The sequence below is a fragment of the Octopus bimaculoides genome, chromosome 24, assembly GCF_046866305.1.
Source record: "Octopus bimaculoides isolate indiv1 chromosome 24, ASM4686630v1, whole genome shotgun sequence".
NCBI lineage: Eukaryota > Metazoa > Mollusca > Cephalopoda > Octopoda > Octopodidae > Octopus > Octopus bimaculoides.
Window position 1 is genome coordinate 27,710,973 of NC_142951.1, and position 22,821 is coordinate 27,733,793.

The following is a 22,821-nucleotide window of genomic DNA, read 5'->3' on the forward strand; positions in this document are numbered from 1 at the left end:
GCCTTATGTTGTTGATGATTTTTCTTGGTTTGTGTTTGCTTGCCAAACCAATCTCCAATTTGGCCAAGTGGATCAGGTGGCACTTGGGGTTAGAAGCAAAGTTTGGTCCTTGATGGTGATAAAGGCATTCCTTCTATCCTATTGCCTTCAGCTATACTGTTGTATTGTAGCTAAGTGTCTAATTTCTCGTTCTTGACATGAGTTCTTGTTGCAGTCAGCTGATTTTATTGTGTGCAGCAGTGTGTGACATACTGATTCTCAACCTCTCCTTAGGATAATATACATAGCCACACAGACAGTTTATCCTATATTTGTGTCATATCTTGTTTCTTATTCTTGTTTCTTATTCTTGTTACCATGATGATTTATGCTCTAAATATTTTATGTTAAATCAGAGCTATTTTTAGTAAATGGCACTGAACACTCTGAATGGAACTTCAGCTTTCTAACAACTTCTTTGTTATTGAGCCATCCAGATCAATCTATTCAACATTAAAAATAGAGTATTTATTAATTGAAGCTGCTTTTGTCTACAATTCATTTATTTATTCAATGTTTACCTGAATTTTCTATATCATCAGACAGACAGACATATAGATAAATAGAGGGATGGATAGATAGTATATGAAGATAGATTAGACAGACAGACAGACAAATAGAAAGATAGAATAGAAAGATAGGTCAGACAGACAGATAGATAGAAAGATAGATTAGACAGACAGACAGATGGATAAAAAAAAACCCCCAGAAAGATTAGATTGATAGATAGATGTGTCCATTCAAATTTTTAACATGTATTCTTGAGTACTTTATCTTATTTCATGCATACCAGGTGGGGCTGGTATGCATGGGCGACTGCTGTCATTCTTTCAGTTTTAATTCTAATGTGAACAACATTACGCATCGGAAACTTTCCATCTTTAGGGCCACCACAGCAGAATGGTGTGTCAGTGGATGTGTTGACTGACATAACGAATGTCAGGAAGTGAAACTCTTGATAAAAAACAATAAGGTGACAGGTCCAAGGTATATAAAAATACACATTTACTGTTCAATTAGCAGTTCATGCATATGCTCCTCTTTGGTTAATTTATACTGCATACAAAAATAAAAACATACTACATACATACAACTGCTTACAAAAATAGGGATTAATGTATAATTTTTTTCTATGTTCATAATTTTTTGTTTACAATATTATAAAAAATATGCCACCAAAGAAAAGACATAATCTGTCCAGAAACAAGTACAAAGCAAGGATGATTGTAGAAAATTGAAGAGAGAAGCAAGATGAGATTTTCTCAAGATCAGCAAAGGGATGCTGCTGGACATTAGACAGAGTCTGAAGAGAGAATGGAGATGAGACTTTCCCAAGATCAGCAAATGCATGCTGCAGCACTTAATGCTGGATCATTAAATCAATGTTTTAATGATTAGACAGAGGCCCAATAGAATAGCTCTTAGAAACAAACTATGTACAAATTCGTTCTTCACAACTCATGGAGCTGTTTTCTGATATGATCCATCCCATTCTTATAAAAATGATAATTCTGTCCAAATTGTCATTTCTGCAAAGCTTTAAAATTTTTCAAATGAAACAAATGGTATGTGCTGCTCAGGCGGTCAGGTAAGATTGCCAGCACTACCAGCTCCTCCTCAACCTCTTATGGATCTTCTGGAAGGCACTTCCATCCAGTCAAAGGATTTTCTGAACAATATCAGACAAGACAAATCTGCATTTCAAATGACATTGTTTACTGCATCTAAGAAGATACTTAAACATGAATTTACGCCGATGTCAAAGTTCAAGGGCAAGTCTATCACCTCATTGGTTCCCACTTCTGAATCTTTATGTTCTAAGTTCAAATTCCACTGGTGTCAATTTTATCTTTCATTGCTCTGAGATTGATAAAAACAGTGCCAGTCAAGTACTGAAGCCAATGGCATAAACTACAATCCCAACCCTTCAAAATTGCTGGCTTTGTACTTAAGTAAGGAACCATTGTTGTTGTAGCTGTTGTTTACTGTGGATTCAGGCAAGGTCAAATGGTTTAAGAAGTTTGCTTTGCAATCCCAATATCCTTGGTTCAGTCCCATAGTGTGATGTCCTGTGAGTGAAACTGAGTAGATTGAAACTATGTAGAAGTCCAGTTAATAGATTACACCCCTGTATTTCAAAAGTCCAGCCTTGTTACTTACAATGTAATGCTAATTTGGCCTGAGAATACATGTTCAGAGAACCCATGTTTATAGAATATCCAACAACGTTGTTAATTTAAAGAGTTCAGTTGACTGAACAATTGAATGTTCATTGTCAAAACTGATCCATCATTGTACAAATGGTAGAGCACCAGACTAGATCATTTACAGTATATAGTTTGAGATGATTTGTGACAGTATCTGAGTTCGTACCCCCTCACAGCTAATTTTGCTTTTTATATTACCAGGTAATAAATACCAGTAATATACTTGTTTCAGTTTAGTTTCAAATTCTTTGACGATTAACTTTTTGTCTAATCAAAATTAAAGAAAAAAACTCCCATAACTATAAAGTTGGTTTCCAATCACTTATTCTCCACAGTGTGTCTATTGGATGCTGAACAAATGTTACAATGTCTTGTTGCTTTGCTCCAGCATGTTGTTTATGAGCAAGTTGCAATTGTCATTGGAAAGATTTATAAATACATACAAAAATACACACATAGCAACTGGAATGTCTTTAAAAACAATGAAACAAAAATATTTTAGAGTTATCTACAATGACAAAGGGATGATGGACACCAAAAGGAGAAACAGTTACGATTGCACCATTGGTTAAAGTGAACATTTCCTGCATGGAGGCCAATTGCTTTACATCGGTTCACACCTGGAGAATATTGTGAGTTGTGAAGAGGGAGGGCAACATTTGTTTGAGATGACAGGCTTGGCAATCGATTAGTTAATGGCAAATGTATTGGTTCTGCTATATGTGACGATAAACTTTGTTCCACCACATGGTTGTTACTGGATGTATAGAAAGGAGCATAACTTAATTCTCGTCGGCATTGACACAAGTTTGATGGACAGTAATTAGCATTACAATTTACAAAACACCAGTCATCCATTCCACCAGATAAAAGTATAATTGCACGGCATTTTAAAACTGGCTTTATAGGCCATGTTGCTGGAATTCTTGAAGTAGCTGGAGGTTTGAAATAATGTTCACCCCACCAACCTAAGTTAAACCGTCCAACAGGCGAAGCAACAATTTGAGATACCTTATTTACTTGTTTCCTCACAGTCTTTGGCTTATGACATGGCTTGGAAGATAACAAAGCTTTTGGCATTGCCGTTGCAACAGGAGATCTTTGAGCAGTAATTTTATGATCTCTGACAAACCAATTTTTCCCAGGAGAAACTGGGTTTGTAAACATTTTAAAAGATTTTTTTGGTAATATCACAGTTGGTATAGAGGCTGTTGTCTCAATCAATTTTCTGTTTTTGGAATAAATTTTTTCAGCTGACATGTCAGCACGTGGTTTACTTATTTTCAATCTCCTGTGAGAGTTTCTGTTTGGTGGTACAGCAAGACTGGTTAGTTTGGGAATTGATTTCTCAGTTGGTAATGATAGAGTAGATTGTGTTATTTTAGAATTGTACCTAAAAATTTTTTTACTTTTGTCAGCATTTTTGTGTCCCACATCTTTGTTCAAGAGATATTGATTTTTTCCATTCTTAAGAGATAGTTGATTAACCCAATCAAATAAATTAACTTTGCGTGTTTTCACATTTCCTTTTGGTTGTTCTAATTCCGTAGCTGATGTTGTTGGTCTAAAAGTTGGTATTGTTTCTGAGGTTATTTTAACTCCAACAGTGCCCTTCTCATCTATAGTTTCACTATTTACTTTCCTTCGAGATATGGAAGAGTAATCATTTTGGTCAGAAAGTGGTTCGATTGTGATGTCAGCACAATTGTAAAATTCTTCTTGGGGACCACAACCAAGGCAGAATATACCAGATTTATCATCTTTGTCCCATGTATTTCCTGAAATAGAAAGGAAAAAATCTTTCAAATATTTCATTACCTATCATCTTAGATTGATAAATATTTTGTTAATAGCAATTGTAAGTACACACACACACACACACACACACACACACACACACACACATATATAGATATACTGCCAGTAAGGTGAGGGTTGGAAATGAGTACAGCAATGAATTCCGGGTAGAGGTAGGGGTCCACCAAGGTTCCGTCCTCAGCCCCCTCTTATTTATCATAGTCCTCCAGGCAATCACAGAGGAGTTCAAGACAGGTTGCCCCTGGGAGCTCCTCTATGCTGATGACCTTGCCCTAATTGCGGAGTCACTATCAGAACTAGAGGAGAAGTTTCAGGTGTGGAAGCAAGGTCTAGAATTGAAGGGCCTTAGAATCAACCTAGCTAAAACCAAAATCCTAATAAGTAGGAAGGTAGATAAAACACAAACCCCTTCAGGTAGATGGCCCTGCTCAGTATGTAGAAAAGGAGTAGGTAGTAACTCTATAAGATGTACCCAGTGCAAGCTATGGACACATAAGAGGTGCAGCAACATCAAAGGCAGGTTAACTAGCAAGTTAGTTTTTGTTTGTGGCAGATGTTCAGGTGCAATAAAGACTGTAAACAAACAGGAAACAACTTCTATCTCATTCCAGGGTGAAAAACTAGAGGTAGTCGATAGCTTCCGCTATCTGGGCGACCAAGTTAGTAGTGGGGGTGGGTGCGCTGAAAGTGTAGCTGCTAGAATAAGAATAGCCTGGGCAAAGTTTAGAGAGCTCTTACCCCTGCTGGCGACAAAGGGACTCTCACTCAGAGTAAAAGGCAGACTGTATGACGCATGCGTACGAACAGCCATGCTACATGGCAGTGAAACATGGGCTGTAACTGCTGAGGACATATGTAAGCTCGCAAGGAATGAAGCCAGTATGCTCCGTTGGATGTGTAATGTCAATGTGAATACCCGTCAGAGTGTAAGTATCTTGAGAGAAAAGCTGAACATTAGAAGCATCAGTTGTGGTGTGCAAGAGAGACGATTGCGCTGGTATGGACATGTGGTGAGAATGGAGGAGGATAGCTGCGTGAAAAAGTGCCACACCCTAACAGTTGAGGGAACCCGTGGAAGAGGTAGGCCCAGGAAGACTTGGGCTGAGGTGGTGAGGCAAGACCTTCATACATTGGGCCTCACCGAGGCGATGACTACTGACCGAGACCTTTGGAAATGTGCTGTGCGTGAGAAGACCCGGCAAGCCAAGTGAGATCGCTGCCAGTGCCCCTGGACTGGTTCTTGTGCGGGTGGCACATGAGATGCACCATTTTGAGCGTGGCCGTTGCCAGTACCGCCTGACTGGCTCCCGTAGGATTTTCGAGCGAGATCGTTGCCAGTGCCCCTGGACTGGCTTGTGCGGGTGGCACATAAAAGACACCATTTCGAGCGTGGCCGTTTTCGTGCGGGTGACACGTAAAAGCACCCACTACACTCTGTAGAAACTCTGCCAAATTAGACTGGAGCCTGGTGTTGCCATCCGGTTTCACCAGTCCTCAGTCAAATCGTCCAATCCATGCTAGCATGGAAAGCGGACGTTAAACGATGATGATGATGATGATGATGATATATATACATATATATATATATATATATATATATATATATATATATATATATATACACATATATATATATATATATATATATATATATATATATATATATATATCATATGAGAACCAAAAAATGGAATTCACAAGACTTTATTATTTATTACAATCGTTTTGTCTTATTGTGCACTGGTGCTTTGTGAGTATGATGTGGTGCATCATAGGTCTGGATGTATCTTGTCAGGTGACTTGTCAGAAGGTACCACATTTTTTAATCTCTGTTTGACTTATTTCAATTAGAATACGTTTTGGTAGTTGTTGTTTGCTACTCGTAAACATTAGAAACTTCAGTTATAATGAAGAACACCTCTAGTACAAGTAATAAAGCAACTTACAATGAATAAAAGAATAAAATAAGTACGAAAAAAAAAAGTGAATCAAATAATATACTTTACACTGATAATGAAACACAGTAAATAAAACCATTAAACAATCATGGATAGAATGAAAATCAAAACAGAGTCAGACATTCAAACTGATCATAGATGACTTTTGCATTTTCATGAAGCAAAAGTTCATACATCTGCTCAAGCATAGACACATAAAAACATTCACTTATTTGCATTTTCAGTTATATAGACACATCTATCGACTGGCCAATGTTTGTGTCTATCTCCCACCCTCCAGGCATTAAAGGTGTATTGTTTGCCATTTTTATCTCAGAGTTAATTTAGCAAAAACCAAAGTCATAGTTAGTAGGAAAGCTGACAAGTCACAAATCCCTTCTGGTAGATGGCTCTGCTCGATATGTAGAAAAGGCAAAGGCACAGGTAGAGACTCCCTGTGCAAGTTATGGGCACATAAGAGGGGCAACAATATCAGAGGAAGGTTAACAAGGAAAATAGTCTTTGTGTGTGGCAGATGCACAGATACCGTAAACACTAGAAATATACAGAAAATAGCTTTTGCTATCTAGGTGACCAAGTCAGCAGTGGAGGGGGATACTCTGAGAGCATAGCTGCTGGAATAAGAATAGGTTGGGCAAAGTTCAAAGAACTTCTACCATTTTTGGCCTCAAGGAATAATCGAACCAATGAGTACAGCGACTAGGAAAAGAAAACGAATAGAACTTTTGCAAGTAGACTGAAAACAAAAAAAATATTTCGGTTTCTTCCCGGGGATTTGTAAAAAAAAAAAAAGGTGGGGAGAGGTGGTAGTAATAATAATAATAAATAAAAGAAAAATATTGACTTCAAACTCAAAAAGAGGAAGATGTAGTGAAATCCTAACGCCCCTGTAGGATAGCAAGTCAACTGTCCTAAACCGTATAAAGGTGCATGCAAATTGTAAGCGAGGGCCAGTGTGGTGTGTGAAGACAGTCATAGAGTCGTTGAGAAAAGATATTGTATGTTATGTGCTGTTTCTGATTTATATTTGTATTGTTGTAACCTTGTTATAAGTCCATGTTACAAAGTGGCAAATACAGTGAGTTCAGAGAAGGACATAAAAGTGTCGATGAGACACAACAGAGACATTAATAGAAAGTGGAGTACCTCAGGGAACTGTATTGGGGCCACTGCTGTTCATGGTGGCTCTTTCAGACATGCCATCAGTTACACAGACAACCACACTTACTAGCTATGCCGACGACACAAAAGTAGTAGAAGCAATCAAGGAACCTTCTGATGCTAATATTCTATAGAGCGACTGAGATGCCATATATAAATGGGCTGAGGACAACATGCAATTTGATGCAGGCAAATTCAAAGCCCTCTGCTACCAGTTAATTGGTGCTCAGAAGTCACAACAATGATACTTTGGACCAAAAGGAGTGGAAATCTAAGAATCACATATGGTACGTGATCTTGGGATTGATATGAGCAACGATGCCTCATTTCACATGCATGTCACCAAGATAGTGGCAGTGTGCAGGTGAATGGCCAGATGGATTCTGAGAATCTTCAGAATGAGGAACCAGGAAACTATATTGGTCCTATGGAGGACATTTGTCCTCAGCCATCTGGACTACTGCTCTCAACTGTGGTCACCTTACACTGTAGGATTAACAGCAGAACTTGAGGCGGTTCAGCGACACAACATGAGGAAGATTGCATCAATGACACAGCTAAGCTACTGGAGTGAATATGGGAGAGGTATGCAATGATAAATGTGTGTGGAAGATACTGGAGGGGCTGGCACCAAACTTTGGAATTGAGAGCTATACCAGACCTTGAATTGGACGTCACTGCATTATTCCAAAAGTCCCAGTTGTCTCAGTTAAGGTGAAGACCATGTACTGCAATAGCTTGGGATTCAAGGGCCCACAGCTATTTAACTCCTTGCCAAAACATCTTAGGGTTCTCTATGGAGTTGGGGTAGATGTTTGCAAGAAACAACTTGACCTCTTGCTATCCAAGATTTCAGATGAACCAACTTCCTTGGTCCTCTTCCCAGTGCACTCTGCAGGTTAATAGAACATCACTGAGACAAGCGCAGAAGTTTAAGCATCTTTGTGCTGAATCCACGAGTGATGTAAAGCAAACGGCTGAATCAGAAGCTAGAAATTACAGCTGCTGGCACAGTGATGTGCTAGCTCTAGCATTCACTTCTCAGAAGAGGTTAGCAAAAAAGCTAAACATGCTGTCTTGAATTCATTTTACATGCCTATCCTCACCTACAATCATGAATGCTGGGTAATGACCAAAAGAGTACAATCACGAATACAAGTGGCCGAAATGGGGATTCCTCCAAAGGATCTCTGCAGTAATGTTACTCAACAGGGTGTGTAACTTGGAGATCTTGGAGTTTCTCCAGATTAAGCTGCTACCTTCCTGGTGAAATGATAACCGACAATGATCAAACACATACATTCAAATATGGGAACATAAACACACATACCTGTTCGATATTTCCATTGGAAAACACATTGTTCACAAACAAGTCCAAAAGGAAGTTTTATTGTAAAATTAAAGAAGACATTGTTTTTCCCTTTTGTTACACGAAATCGGGAATTGAGTCCATCAGAGCTGTACAATAGGTGTTGATCCAAACAAGCCTGGGTTACTTCAGTTTCAGGGTTGTTAGTGGGACAAATTCGAAATTCAAACCAGCCTAAATGGTTTGCTGTCAGATGAACTGCTACTTTAATGTTATCTCCCTCTGTATAACTCCGGGAAATTATTCCATTTGCATATTTGCCACCTGTTTCATGATGTCGCACACCGTGCCAAGGATCTCCACAAACACCACATTTTCCTTTATTATGCATCCACTGCACCTAAAATACAATTTCATAGCTTTAAACAAGATATTTATTGATTTATCAAACTGGGAAAATATTATTATATAATGCTACATACAATCAAGGATTTCTACAAATTCTACAGTTGCCTTCACTACACACCCATTGCATCAAAACCACAATTTGTATAGCTTCAAACAAGATATTTATTGAATTACTAATCTGGAAAATATTTTGAAATATGGTTGTGGCAGTGACTCCAAGTTTCTTGTCCTCATCCCAAGCAACAGCACAACACGTCTCTCCTTTCCTCACTCACAAAAGGTAAGATATGAAATCTTAGATTTAGCAGTTCTCATTATCAATTGAACTTATCCAATTCTATCCAACTCTTCTGAGTTTATATAGTTATACATGTGAATAACTTCTATATTAGCTTTGCTTCTTGTTTACATCATTGTAGTATATTTCTCTTGAGCTGAATCTTTAAGGTTTGTAGGTTTTGTTATCGCTTAACAGAAGAGGAAAGGGTTGTTACAATAAGAAACAATCCATTACACTATCAGGTTATCCTCAAATCCTCGTTGATCTAATTTTTTCAATGTCTGACAGGTACAGCAATAACAGCACAAAACACTGAAAGTATGCTCCGATGGTCGTGTAATGTGAGTGTGCATACTCGACAGAGTGTAAGTACCTTGAGAGAAAAGATGGACCTAAGATGCATCAGTTGTGGTGTGCAAAAGAGATGACTGCACTGGTATGGTCATGTGGCGAGAATGGATGAGGATAGCTGTATGAAAAAGTGCCACATCCTAGCGGCTGAGGGGAACCTGTGGAAGACGTAGACCCAGGAAGACCTGAGATGAGGTGGTGAAGCACGACCTTCGAACGTTAGGCCTCACTGAGGCAATGACTAGTGACCGAGACCTTGGGAAATATGCTGTGCATGAGAAGACCCGGCAAGACAAGTGAGTCCATAATCCGTGGCCTTTGTTAGGGGTGTAGCCAGCCCACTTATGCATACCTTTCCTTCCTTCACTGAACACTAAACTCTGCTTGCAAAGTCCTGTTGAGGCAAGTGAAATCGAAATCGAACCAAATTCGACGGATGGTAGCCATGCTAACCTTTCCTTTATTGGACACTAAACTCTGCTTGCAAAAACCTGTTGGGGCAAGTGAAATCGAAATTGTAATTGAACCAAATTCAATGACTAGCACCTGTGCCAGTGGAGCGCTAACAGCACCATCCGAGCATGATCATTGCCAGAGCAGCTGTCTGGCTTCCATGCCGGTGGCACATAAATAGCACCATTTGAGCGTGATCATTACCAGCGTCACCTTACTGGCACTTGTGCTGGTGGCATGTGAAAAAACATTCGAGCGAGGTTGTTGCCAGTGCCGTTGGACAGGCTCCTGTGCAGGTGGCACGTAAAAAGCACCATCTGAGTGTGACCGTTGCCAGTACTGCCTGACTGGCCTTCGTGCCGGTGGCACATAAAAGCATCCACTACACTCTTGGAGTGGTTGGTGTTAGGAAGGGCATCCAGCTGTAGAAACTCTGCCAGATCAGATTGGAGCCTGGTACAGCCATCCAGTTCACCAGTCCTCAGTCAAATCATCCAACCCATGCCAGCATGGAAAGCAGACGTTAAACGATGATGATGATGATGATGATGACACACACACACAAAATTAATATAAACAGCAGTTTGCAATGTTTCACCAGAAAGGCGAATTATAATTGTCACTAGATGTGACTAGGGTGTTAGGAAACACCAACATTGCTAGAAATAAGAGCTAAACCACTCTAATGCTGTAGTTAAAACACGAATGAAAACATACACTAACAGGGACCATAATTGTCTGAAAAGTGCCAATCAAGAATTCCTAATACTGACATCAATTTCAGCAATTTCTGTTGCCTCATCAGGATATGTCTAAGGAATTCTAGATATATATATTATCCGAAATGTATAGTATTAAATATCCCTCATGGCTGGTCTTACCAATTAGTTTTGCATGGCCAGAATGAGTGTGACATAAAATATGATAAATTTGTATTCAGTTTCTCTCTCCCAAATATCACTCACACAGTAGGAGTCAACTCAAAGCTATAGAAAATAACATTTGCCCGAGATGTCCCAAACCTGGTACCACCTTGTGATTGGAAATAAATGAACTTCATAAGCATCCAGCCATATTGCACCTACTATATGTGCGTGTGTGTGTGTGTGTGTGTGTGTGTTCCAGTGTAAAATTATGAAATTAATGAAAGTCTGAATGAATGTACAATGGGCTTTTATATGTGCTTTATTAAGACAATTCTATTCACAAGGTGTCAGTCAACTCAAGGCTACAATAGATGACACTTGATGAAAGTATTGTGACTGTGTCTGAATAGATAAAAAAAAATGTCAGGATGTTCATAGCTTGAATGTCCTTAAATCATGGGTCTTCTTGGTGAAAACTGGTCCACATGCTAAAACCAATAACAGCAGCAGCAGCAACAACAACAACAACCTTCATTTGAGGTTTTTATAGGTCCTTTTTCTTCGTTAACCTCATAATCTCTAGCCATTTAATTTTCTTAATGAATTTTCAACATAGAAGTTGTCATCAACAATATAACAACAGTCCACAGATAGTCACTGGCTGAAAAATTCCACTTAACATCATTAAAGTTTATAGAGTGTGTCAAACCTATTTTTCACACCTGAATGAAGCAAAGAGCTAATACCTGGTTGAACTTGTTTTACTCTGCATTGTAAATAAATTCTATTTCAAACAGGCGAGTCATTGTGAATATAACTGTAATGTGATTTTCTTGTCACTACTCTAGCAAGTAGGATCACGTTAAAGTCTAACTAAAGAGATTAAAGTGATATAACGACCAAAACATATATAGAGCTGTCTTCTGTAGTGTTTAAAATGAGTACAATAATAGACATTTTTCATTTTCACAAAATGAAACTGGAAATATCAACATTATTCTTTAGATTCCAATGTTTTCCATAATGGAGAATATAATTCTGCAAAAGATAAAGAAAAGTTGCGAAGTTTTTAATCCCACCCTGCTTTCTCAAAAAAGATAAATAAAGTTTCGTTTTTAACATTTTCTGAAAATATTTTTGGTTTGAGATGGATTGGGAGATTCTACATTTAATAATTCTGAGATTAAACTGTGAAATAAAAAAGATTGTTTTCGAAATTTCCATGTTAAATGCTTAATTTTTCCACTTTCAATTTGTGATCATAAACCAAAAGAATGCTTTTGGTGATATTGGTCTACTTGATCAAGATTGTCCTGAGACTATGAACTACAAGAGTTTATAGAGCCTATAAAAGAATCTCTACATGGTCACTTAACTTGCTAGAAACAACTACAAAATCACACTCAACTCACATCTTGCTGTTTTTTTTTCTTTTCTTTTTGATAACAAAACAGGATGATCATGACAGAAATACGTTGAGTGATTGGTTTGGGTCTTCAGAGTAAACATGGAGTTCAATAGTCTTTACAGCAATAGATTTTCTACTGTTTTAGTATCAGGATCAAACTAAACAAAGTGGGCTCTGTATGACCTGTATGTGCACACTTCACCTGCTAGAAATAGCAGCAAAATATCCCTCTACTGACACCCTAGTTAAATAAGAAAAGGACACATGAAAATAGTGACTCTCAAACGTTTTTGACTTTATGTTACTCTAGGGATCAGAATAATTAGTGTACATTGCATAAAAAAAATAAAGGTGCAAGTATGGCTGAGTGATTAAGAAGTTTGCTTTGTAACCATGTGGTTTTGGGTTCAGTCCCACTGTGCAGTACTTTTGGTAAGTGTCCTCAACTATAACTCCTGGCTAACCAGTACTTTGTGAGCAAAATTGTTAGAAGCTCTGCGGAAGCCTGTTTTGTGTGTATATGTGTGTGTGTGTGTGTATATTATCAAATGTCCAGAAGTTCCCTACAGGTTGTAGTTGGTTTCTGTTACCTAGATCACCTGATTAATAATGGAAGAGGATGTTCTGAATGTATAGTAGCTAGGATAAGAATAGGATGCTAAAAATTCACAGCTAGGGTTAGGGTTAGTTCACAACAAAAATTTACTGTCTCTCTTACTCTCTCTGAGAGTGCACTAAGGCAGATTATATGATGCTTGTGTTCAAACAGCTCTGATACATAATAATGAGACATGGATCCTGAATACAGAAAACATGCAAAGACTAGAGAGGAATGAAGCAGCTAGTATGTTCCACTGGATGTGTTATGTCAGTGTGCATGTACAACAAAGTACAAATGTGTTAAGAGAAAAAAACTGGAATAAGAAGAATCAGATGTTGTACGAAATCGAGAAGACTGCAATGGTAACTTGATGCATAAAGATGAGGACAGTTGCATAAAGTGCCAATCACTTAAAGTGAATGGAACTAGTGGAAGAAGGAGACCAGGATGATGTGGAATGAAGTGGTGAGAGCTGATCCTAACATATTGAGCCGCACAGAAGACAAGCGACTGGGATGCCTGGCAATATAAGGTTTTCAAGAAGACTCATCCACTTTAGTAAAACTGAGTTCTGGAAATACTTTGATTATTGTACTCTCCACAAACAAGTTACATTAATTCACCCCACCCCCACCCCCTCTCACTGAGCCAAACTACCTCTGGATAATGTAGTCTTATATATACAAAAAGACAGGATGATTAAAGCTGTAATATCTTGAATAATTTCATTCTAATTTTGGCATAGGGCCAGTAATTTCGTTTCCATAATTAGCACAAAAAACTACATCAATACACCAAATTTGAAATCAATTGGAACAAAGAATTGAAAAGTGTGAGTCAAACAAAAAAAATCCATTGATATCATAACAGTTGACTGGCACTTTATTTTATTGGCCCCGGAACGATGAAAGTTAAAATTAACCCCGGCGAGATTTGAGCTAAAAACGTAAGGAATTAGAATACATTCTGTCCGACGTTCTAATGATTCTACCAAGAAGAGAAAATGATGCAAGAAAGCTGTTAATAAAGAAAAAACAAGTATTTTTAAAGATTCTTAATTCATATGAATATAAATATTTAACTTACCATTTTCCCACCACAATATAATTCGTTGTCATTATAATTAACAGGGTTTGGAAAACCGAACCGCCACATACTGTTTCTTGCTGGTGGGTCCATCAATCTTCCATGGGGCAAAACTTGATGAATAGATGTTGTGACAATCAAAACCACGAAAATTGAAGATATACTTTCTGGGTTCATTTTTTTCTTCTTTCTTTAAATAAATCTTTTCACTTCTCTGTGTTTTTATGGACTGACAAGATGTAATTCTTTTTTAAATATGTTATGCTCGGATAATGTCAGATTATGTTGTTTCTTTCATAAAGAGGAAAAGAATAAACAAACACCAGTATGAAAAGATATCCAGGTTTGCTGTCAGTAAAATATCAAATTTGCCACTGATACACTGGCCATAAAAGCCGTAGACATTTGATAAATGATTTCAAATATTCTTTTTCAGATTCTGCTTTTTCCTTTATTCCTGTCTCATTTTCAAACTTTGAAAATTCACCGATTAATCAAATGATGTAAGGCTTGCAATTATTCAGTCTGTTTTCTGTTTCAGTCCTAAATAACACTGATTTGAGTGAGGGGATGGAAAAAATTGAATAGTTAAAATAAAAAGATATATATATATATATATACATATATATATATATATATATATATATATATATATATATATATATATATATATATATATATATATATATATATATATATATATATACGTGTGTGTGTGTCTTTTAAATAAAATTACACCAGCAACTTTTTCCTGTGGCTGTTTTTTGTTATTGCAAGGTTAAATTTCACACAATACTTCTTCATACTTTCCTTGAAAATTCCTCTTACCAATAATTCGAATGTTTCTTTGGGTAATCATAACAGCACCAAATGTATCTGCAACCAGATTTTTATACACAGGAAACAACATTCCAATTTTATAATTATTTCTTTATCTTATATACTTGGCGACAGTGATTGTTCCTGTATTAACCTGAGAAAATATTACCTGGAGCTATGCTATTAGATATTGTTCACCGACAGTTTGAAAAAAAAAATGGTTACTTGAATAACTTTTAACTTGTTTTTATTGTTTTTTTATATTCCCTCTTTTGTTCTTAATTTCTTTTTTTCAAATTTTCTTTCAGTGTTTCTCTGAAATGTATTTATCAATTCTAGCAATACGCCTTTTTGGTATGAGCTACTGTTAACAATTTTTTGTATTTTGTTTCTGTTGTATAGGAAAACAGAAACACAATGACTTCTTTCTAAAACAAACACACAAGTAAGAATGCGCTTGCATTTGCCTGGGAAACACTTCATATAAAGAAAAGCCGGCTTATTTGTATTTGGTTGGGTTTGGGCTGCTAAGAGCCTACAAAGTAAATATTTCCTTTCCGCCAACTTTGATTTTCCAACTCTTTCCACAAACCCATTCTCCCTAATGACTCTATCGTCTTTCTTTCACTTTATTATCCTACCCAACTCTCTTGCATTTCTTTAGTTCTCACTTATCCCAAATTCTCTGTTGTCACTTCCCGCTCGTCGTGTAAATACGACTAGCCGTGACAAACCCTGTCCTTATTTCACTGCTGCCAAGCATGTTGTTGGTTCAGGAACGAAAGCTATGCACATAGAGACGGCGGACAGGTGAATGAGTGTTTCTAATTCCGAACGGTTGTTTGAGAAGAAGAAGAATACTAAACGATGAAATTGGTTGCAAGGTAAGAAAGAAATAAGCGAAATAAGAGGACTATATGCCTAAAGGTTCGTCAGGAAATAAAATTACAGACAGCTAATAAAAAGATATGGATGATGAGGAAGTAAGAAATAGTGACTAAAAACAAGGTAGATATATTGAATGACACAAAGAAAGCAAACTTGATAATGTAGAAGCAAGGAGAGAAAGTACAAGAAAAAGTGACTAAACGTAATCACAGGAGAGCAAAAGAAAAGGAGAAAAGAGAGGGAAAATGTAGGAAATGAGAGAGAGAGAACGATATGTGTTATGTATTCTTTTGTTCTTTGTGGGATAATAAACAACTCACTGAAGGCATTGTTATGTTGCTACGTGTTTACTTTATTTTACATGTTTACAAACAGTGTCTATAGCGGAGTGATACACGCTGTGCGTATCTGCCTTAAACACAGTTCATACTGCTTAGTAGATGCGCTTAACGAAATAGTGAAGATGTATTCATATATACGTATACCTATGCATGCACATAGATATGAACATATAACAATATGTATGCGTGTTTGGCGCATACAGATACAAATAATCTATTTTGTGGAACTCTAATGATAAGACAAGAGATACAAATAATCTCTTTTGTGGAACTCTAATGATAATTGGAACAACAACGATTTCGTATTTCAAAAATAATTCAGAAAGAATATACTTGTGGAAGTTTCCATTAGCTTTCTGAGACTCATAGAAGAATCTGGCTTCAAAACAAGTTCCTGACCTATGGTTTGCGATCCAACTCCACTGACACACATTCATCCATTCCCGACATTCCATCCAGTCGACGATGTTATTTGTATATGATTCTATAGCAACTAATTGAAAGGGTCTTCGAGCTAGGATTTGTAAGGCATCGCAAAATTTCAATGCAAATGTTAATTTGTCGGGATTTTTTTTCATGAAGTATTTTGTAACGATTTTTAACGTTTTTTTTTTAAAATTTACTTCTCAAAAAGTAGCAGTTTCTTACGATTTTCTTTATGCTACGGTGTGTAGATAATAAGTATCATAGAACTGTTTTGCTAAATTAAAAAAAAACAAAAACAAACAAACAAAAACAACCCAAAACTTCGATCTTTAAAGGTTCTTAACTTTATCATTTCTCCTCAAAACGGTTGTAGGTTTCGTAATTGGCTTGAAAAGCAAGAAATATGTTGCAATTCTCAATATAGTCAGGAAACGAATCATCAGACGGATGATATTAGTCTAAAGTGCTTGGTAGTGGAATTATTAACCACATAGCCATCCTTTAATCTATGCAAAAGAAGACCAAAGGCACAAAAAATGAAATGTAAAAAAAATATATATACTAATGGAATATTCCCATGAAAATATCATTTCAGTTTCCCTAACACAACAAATGTTATTCTTTGAAAGAAGCAGAGACGACAGTTGTGTAGAGCTGTGATGAAAGGAATTATTAAGCAAACATTAATTTTTATGAATGGATCTTGCGGTTGTTTCGTGAATTGAGGGCGTCAGTTGTTCGATCACTCATCTTATTTTAGTATAAGTGGTCGAATGTTCCATATACACCTGTCCCGTTGATTCAGACAGAATCAGTGCAACACTGTGCGCGACAAAGCTGAAGCTCATGAATCACAAGTGTAGTCCATGTGATAGGATTCCCCTCAATCTCCGTCTACTCAGTTTTCATTCACAAGGTTTGGGTTGGCCTGAGTCTATAAGAGAAAACAGCTGATGTGCTATACTTTGAGATTGAACTCATAGAATTGTGACTGAGAAGATAATTTCTTAAACATTCGTAGATACTTGTAATTGTTGTTTAGCCCCATATCAGCTTCGATGGGGCAACCTCTTTCATCAAAAGCATTCCACCCACTATCATTTAATCACTTTAAGAGTTTCCAGGACCACTGCTTTATCTAATGAGTGGTTCTCAGTCATTTTCATTTCGTTGTATAACTGGAGATTATTCAAAGAGTTTCTACAGTAATTCACATGGAAATTAAAAACAACTGGCGCATTTTGTTTGATGCACTTCGCACGAAATCTTGAAAGAAACTCTGCTTAAGAGTTAAAAAGAGAAAAAAGAAAACTATTGCTTACCTTATCTTATTAATCATAATAGATAATGTGGATTAGAAGCCGCACGCGGCAAGTGTAAAGACACATTGAGCAAGTGTCTTTTATTATAACCCAAGCTGACTAATGCCCTATGAGTGAATTTGGTAGATGGAAATCGTGTACATGTCCGTCAAGTTTGTGTGTATGTGTGTACGTGCGCCGTCCCCACACATATACATACCCGTCGGGCTTCCGCATAATTCATATATATGCGGGAGATCGCTTTCCTCTGTTTAGTCAAGATCCATACATCTATTGCTTATCTGACGAATTTCCGATCCTTTGTGTTTTATCTGTTTTCTGGGAGATTAATGAGAAACACCTGACCTACAAAGACCTTTGGTGGTGGTGGAAAGATCAATCCATTGTTATAGGTTTTACCTACTTCCTGGTCGAACCTTATATAACCGATTGAAAGGTTCACTTCTGCCTCTTTCAACCAAGTAACTGGGAGCATATCTCTTTGGTTTTCAGCATCGACTGAATGGAAAGAGACAACACAATTCTTACCATTTCTTGTTGTTCATTGGATTCAGGTTCCTTAGCAACATTACTATCGAATGCCTATTCAAGGTCAGTATATGAGGTTCGTTCCCCAGAAAGCGTCAGTGAATTTAAAAAACTCCACTGGATAATGTATAACAGCTTCGATATTTTCTTCAACAATGGTGTCAATGCTTCTGCAGATTGTTACCTCACCGGGCAATAATGACATTATGTCAGTGTTTATATGAAAACAATTTTTGTTCTTAGGTGTCAAAATGATTGTCGATGACACTCTTTCAACTGCCTCTTCATTGTCTAAGTAATAATTCTTCTCCCCAAACTTCTCTAACAATATTATTTGTAGATACCATGTTTTGGGGAATTTCTATGAAGTATTCTTCCAACCCTTCATCATTGGAAAAGGTTCCATTTCCAACCTCTAAGAGGTACCCTTTGAGTCATCTTGTCTAGCCATGCGCATATTTTCTGTCAAACTGAATTTTGTTACAAAATGCTAGAGATGAGATTGCTTAATTGAGGATTCAATTACTGCTGCATTGGATCCTCTTGAGATGACAGGTGCAGTTTGTCTGAAGTCTCCACCAAGTAGCATCAATTTTCTCCAGAATGGTGTGAGCGAATTCATTATTTGCCTCAGCAGCAGATCAATGGCTCCCAGAGCATTGCATGATAACATTGAAGCTTCATCAATAATTAAAAGATGAACCTGATTTAATTTTTCAGATAACTCTGAAGGGATTCTCATGTGAGAGGTGGAACTATCATGCAATGGGACGGGTAGCTTGAGTCCACTGTGAATTGTCCTTCCATCAATGAGCAAACCAGCAGCTGTGCCTGTAGTAGCATAGGAAAGGACACACTTGTTCTGCCTTCTTAGAGAAGCTATCAATGTGTTGTAGAGGTATGTCTTTTCCGTACCTCCAGGGGCATCGAGGAAAAAGAATCTGCTCTGTCTTTCTTCGTCAACACAAATATGAGGGGCTAAGAATGCTCAGACTGATCGCAGGGACTTCATTGTTTCTTGGGTAAACCTTGAAATCTCAGTTGAATGGTGGCTCACCGTTAGTATTGCTGAAGACCATAGCTATTTAATAAACTTTAAAAAATAAATAAATAAAATGCGCCCTTTTAAAGCCTAGCCAGGCTCATGGGACCGGTTTCCCGGTTTCAATGGCGTATGTGTTCCCCGGCTGGACGGGACGCCAGTCCATCGCAGCGTTACTCATTTTTGCCAGTTGAGTGAACTGGAGCAACGTGAAATGAAGTGTTTTGCTCAAGAACACAATGCGTCGCCCAGTCCAGGAATCGAAACCACAATCTTACGATCATGATGCTGACACCTTAACCACTAAGCCACGCGCCTCCACATTTAATAAACTGTTGATAAATTGTATTTCTATCTATCAGCATTGCGATCCCTGTTCAAGACTAAATTTACAACAGACATAGGTCACCGTTCCTGTTGGGCATGCTGCTCCTCACGCAGTCCTACTTCTCGTAATGTCCTGTAAGATGCAGCGTAGACATTGTTCTCTCTGATAATATCCAATCTGTGCATCACCTCAGGTATACATATTTCATTTGTTGCATTCTGAGCCCACACTGCGGTGGCTTGAACGCTGTCAACAACATACAATTGCATAAATTGCCTCTGTTAGCCCTCCAGAATGCGTGTGTGAAGTCCTGTGATAAACTTGGCCGTGCACTCTGAAGCAGAATGGACCTCGTCCTTGCGGGTCATCGATGTGAGCTCCCATAGATGCGAAAGATGAGCAGAGTTGCACGATCTTATGTTTTCTTTGAAGTTAACAAAATGTGGATGTTGAGGGTCTGACAACAGAGATCGTGAGTATGGAGGAAATTCTCTTTTAACTGGGGGCAGGACTTCCCCTTTATGGCAGCTACTGTTAAAGCATCCGTCTGATGGTCACTCTGAAGCAAAATGCTTGGCTCTACAAAACTGACACAATGTGTTCACGTCAACACAGTTATGAACTTGCACATTCTCTTCATTATAAGTATGATTATTTACTAAATTTACATAATTTCCAACTCTTCGCACAATTCTCATGGCGTTCGCATTCCGTTGCCTTCGATTATTTCTTCGTTCTTCTGTTTTAGTATTAATTAATTCTTCCATTCTCCTCCTCATTTGCTCTCTGTGAACATTTGCTTCTTCTTCAGTTTCATTCTCTAATCTTAGTCCTTTTCTCTCTTTCTCTCTCTCTCTCTCTCTCTCTCTCTCTCTCTCTCTCTCTCTTTTAGATCCTCTCTGCTGCCTGCTCTTCCGTTTCATCTTGTCGCCTTTGCGATGCTCTCATCCTTAGATTTGCGAGTACGCAAAGTATTCAAAGTTTTAGTTAGACTGATAATTTATGGAACGAAATCGAAGAGGTAACTTACTATAGAAACCGCACTTGTGGTAGTCATGCTATAAAGCTGTCGGCAGTCCATCATGAATATTAAACATGAAAGTTACGCAATCTCTGAAGATTTTATAATGCAATCGGCTTATACGATTTTCTTTATAAAATTGATATCTTTCATTACTAATGAACTGTACGTAAAATAATGTAACTAAATGTCTTATGAACAAACTCTCCTCTTTTGCTTTGTTTTCTATTTGTATCTCAGTTGGACAAGTGCTGTATTCGTTCACTGAAACCGTAAGTTCAAGTCCAACCATATGCATTTTCTTCTGGTATGAAATTTACTAAAACATTTCCAGTACTGTAGCGAAATACTATTATAAATTGGTCATTCCATTGCTTATTTACTTCTTCGCGTAAATGTAAGAATAAGAGATGGCAGCTTTCAAAGTAAAAGAAGTGTCAAGGATATAACGAATAACATAATTTTCAAAGGTTTTCTTCTATGACTACAGTCAGTACAACCCTTACAGATTTTACATCTCAAGCATCAAACACATCAGAAAAAAAAAATACAATTTCAATATAGATTATGTATTTGTTGGTTCTCTTTAAAGTTTTTATAATCATACAACATAACCGTGAAGTTTCCATGAGTCCTGCTAGTAAATATTAATAAATATTGTATACATTTTCATCTGTTGGTGTTATTGTTTATACCTAGATCAGACCTGATCGAGATGTAAACCCAATCCAGATTGATTTAGAGAAGTTTTGGTTGTTTTTTTTTTTCTATGTAAAGCGCCGGCTCTATTTCACAAAACCATCATTGATGACATCTTCTCAGCGAGCTAATGAAAAAATCTATGTGGTTGTATGACTTGCTGGAAGTAGCGACCAAATTTTTTCTTCAAACACACCTTACTTACTTGAGCTCTTCGTTCCCTATGACTTTTCTTCGCTATTCTTGACTCTGGGCTGTCTTTTCTGTTTCCTATAATGACCCAACAAGAGAGCTCTACGTGATCGATCCATCTGGTGGAAATAGCAACCCAATTTTCCTCAAATTACATCCTGATGCTATAGAAAAAAAGAGAGGTTACACTAAATTAGTTCTATGTGCATTGAAGCCATCATCTAAAATAGGATGGTTAGGGTTACCCTTGATCAAGGTTGACTAATGGTTATAAAGCGACAATACTCATATTACCACAGCAGCATGCATGTGATACCAACGCTCTCGCTTTTTTTTTTTTTTACTATTATTATGACAACTTAGCCAAATAAAGACTTCATATCAATTCTTTTCCTCAATTAGCATCTCACACTTAAATAAAAAGTTTACTTCGTACAAATAAATCAGTTAAAAAAAAACAAAAACCAAAAGTTATTTCGTTAAAAATAGGTTTCAAATAAATGGTTTCTGATTATTTTAGTTGCATTGGTTTATTTCATTCTGGGTCTTCTAAAAATGGTCGACTCTCATTTTCTGTTTGTGGAAGTCAATGTGTCATTTTGTTTATCTTTGGATTAAAATGTCTTAAAAATGCAACTTCTTATTCGGATATGTGAATCATTATCAAAATAGAAGTAGGCAGACAAAAGTTGCGGCTAAATGTTCGATCTGTGTTCTCTTTCTAAATTTAGATGAAGCGGAAGTGGTACCTAATGTTGTTTTAATCAATATAAGACAACAAAAGGTCTGAAATAAAAACCCAGCAAAATTTCTCATTACTTTCTCAGGAATTTTCATTAACAATCGATGTGTATAATAGTGTGTGTGTGTGTGTGTGTGTGTGTGTGTGTGTGTGTGTGTGTGTGTGTGTGCGTGCGTGCGTGCCTGTTACAATGTCTGGGTCCTGAGTTATTCGCTTGTGTTTGTGTGTGACGGTTTGCAGAGTGTGTATATTTACGATTGAGTATATGTACGAGTGTGTATATGTACGAGTGTGTATATTTACGATTGAGTATATGTACGAGTGTGTATATATACGAGTGTATAAGTATGTGTATATGTACGAGTATTCCCATGTACTTTAGTGTTTGTTGTTGAATGTTTCGACTTAGTACGTGTACGTAATATGTTTTTCTATCTACAGATAGTTGTAAATACGAGCAAAATAAATAAATAATAGGCTGCTGTCCGCTCTCAGAGAATCGACCAGAGAAAAGAAAACCGAGTGATC

The 22,821-nt window shown here is 37.3% G+C and overlaps 1 protein-coding gene across 1 annotated transcript; it reads right to left on the reverse strand.

The window, feature by feature from the left end:
* Window positions 1–524: 524 nt before the first annotated feature.
* LOC106876405 (uncharacterized) lies at window positions 525–16,570 on the reverse strand. Its single transcript, XM_014924940.3, has 4 exons — window positions 16,327–16,570; window positions 13,946–14,498; window positions 8,514–8,892; window positions 525–4,024 (listed from the first exon to the last, which is right to left on the reverse strand). Exons 2-4 carry the CDS (start codon window positions 14,120–14,122, stop codon window positions 2,751–2,753), a joined length of 1,830 nt encoding a protein of 609 aa, XP_014780426.1. The 5' UTR covers window positions 14,123–14,498; window positions 16,327–16,570; the 3' UTR covers window positions 525–2,750.
* Between the last annotated feature and the right edge of the window lie 6,251 nt (window positions 16,571–22,821).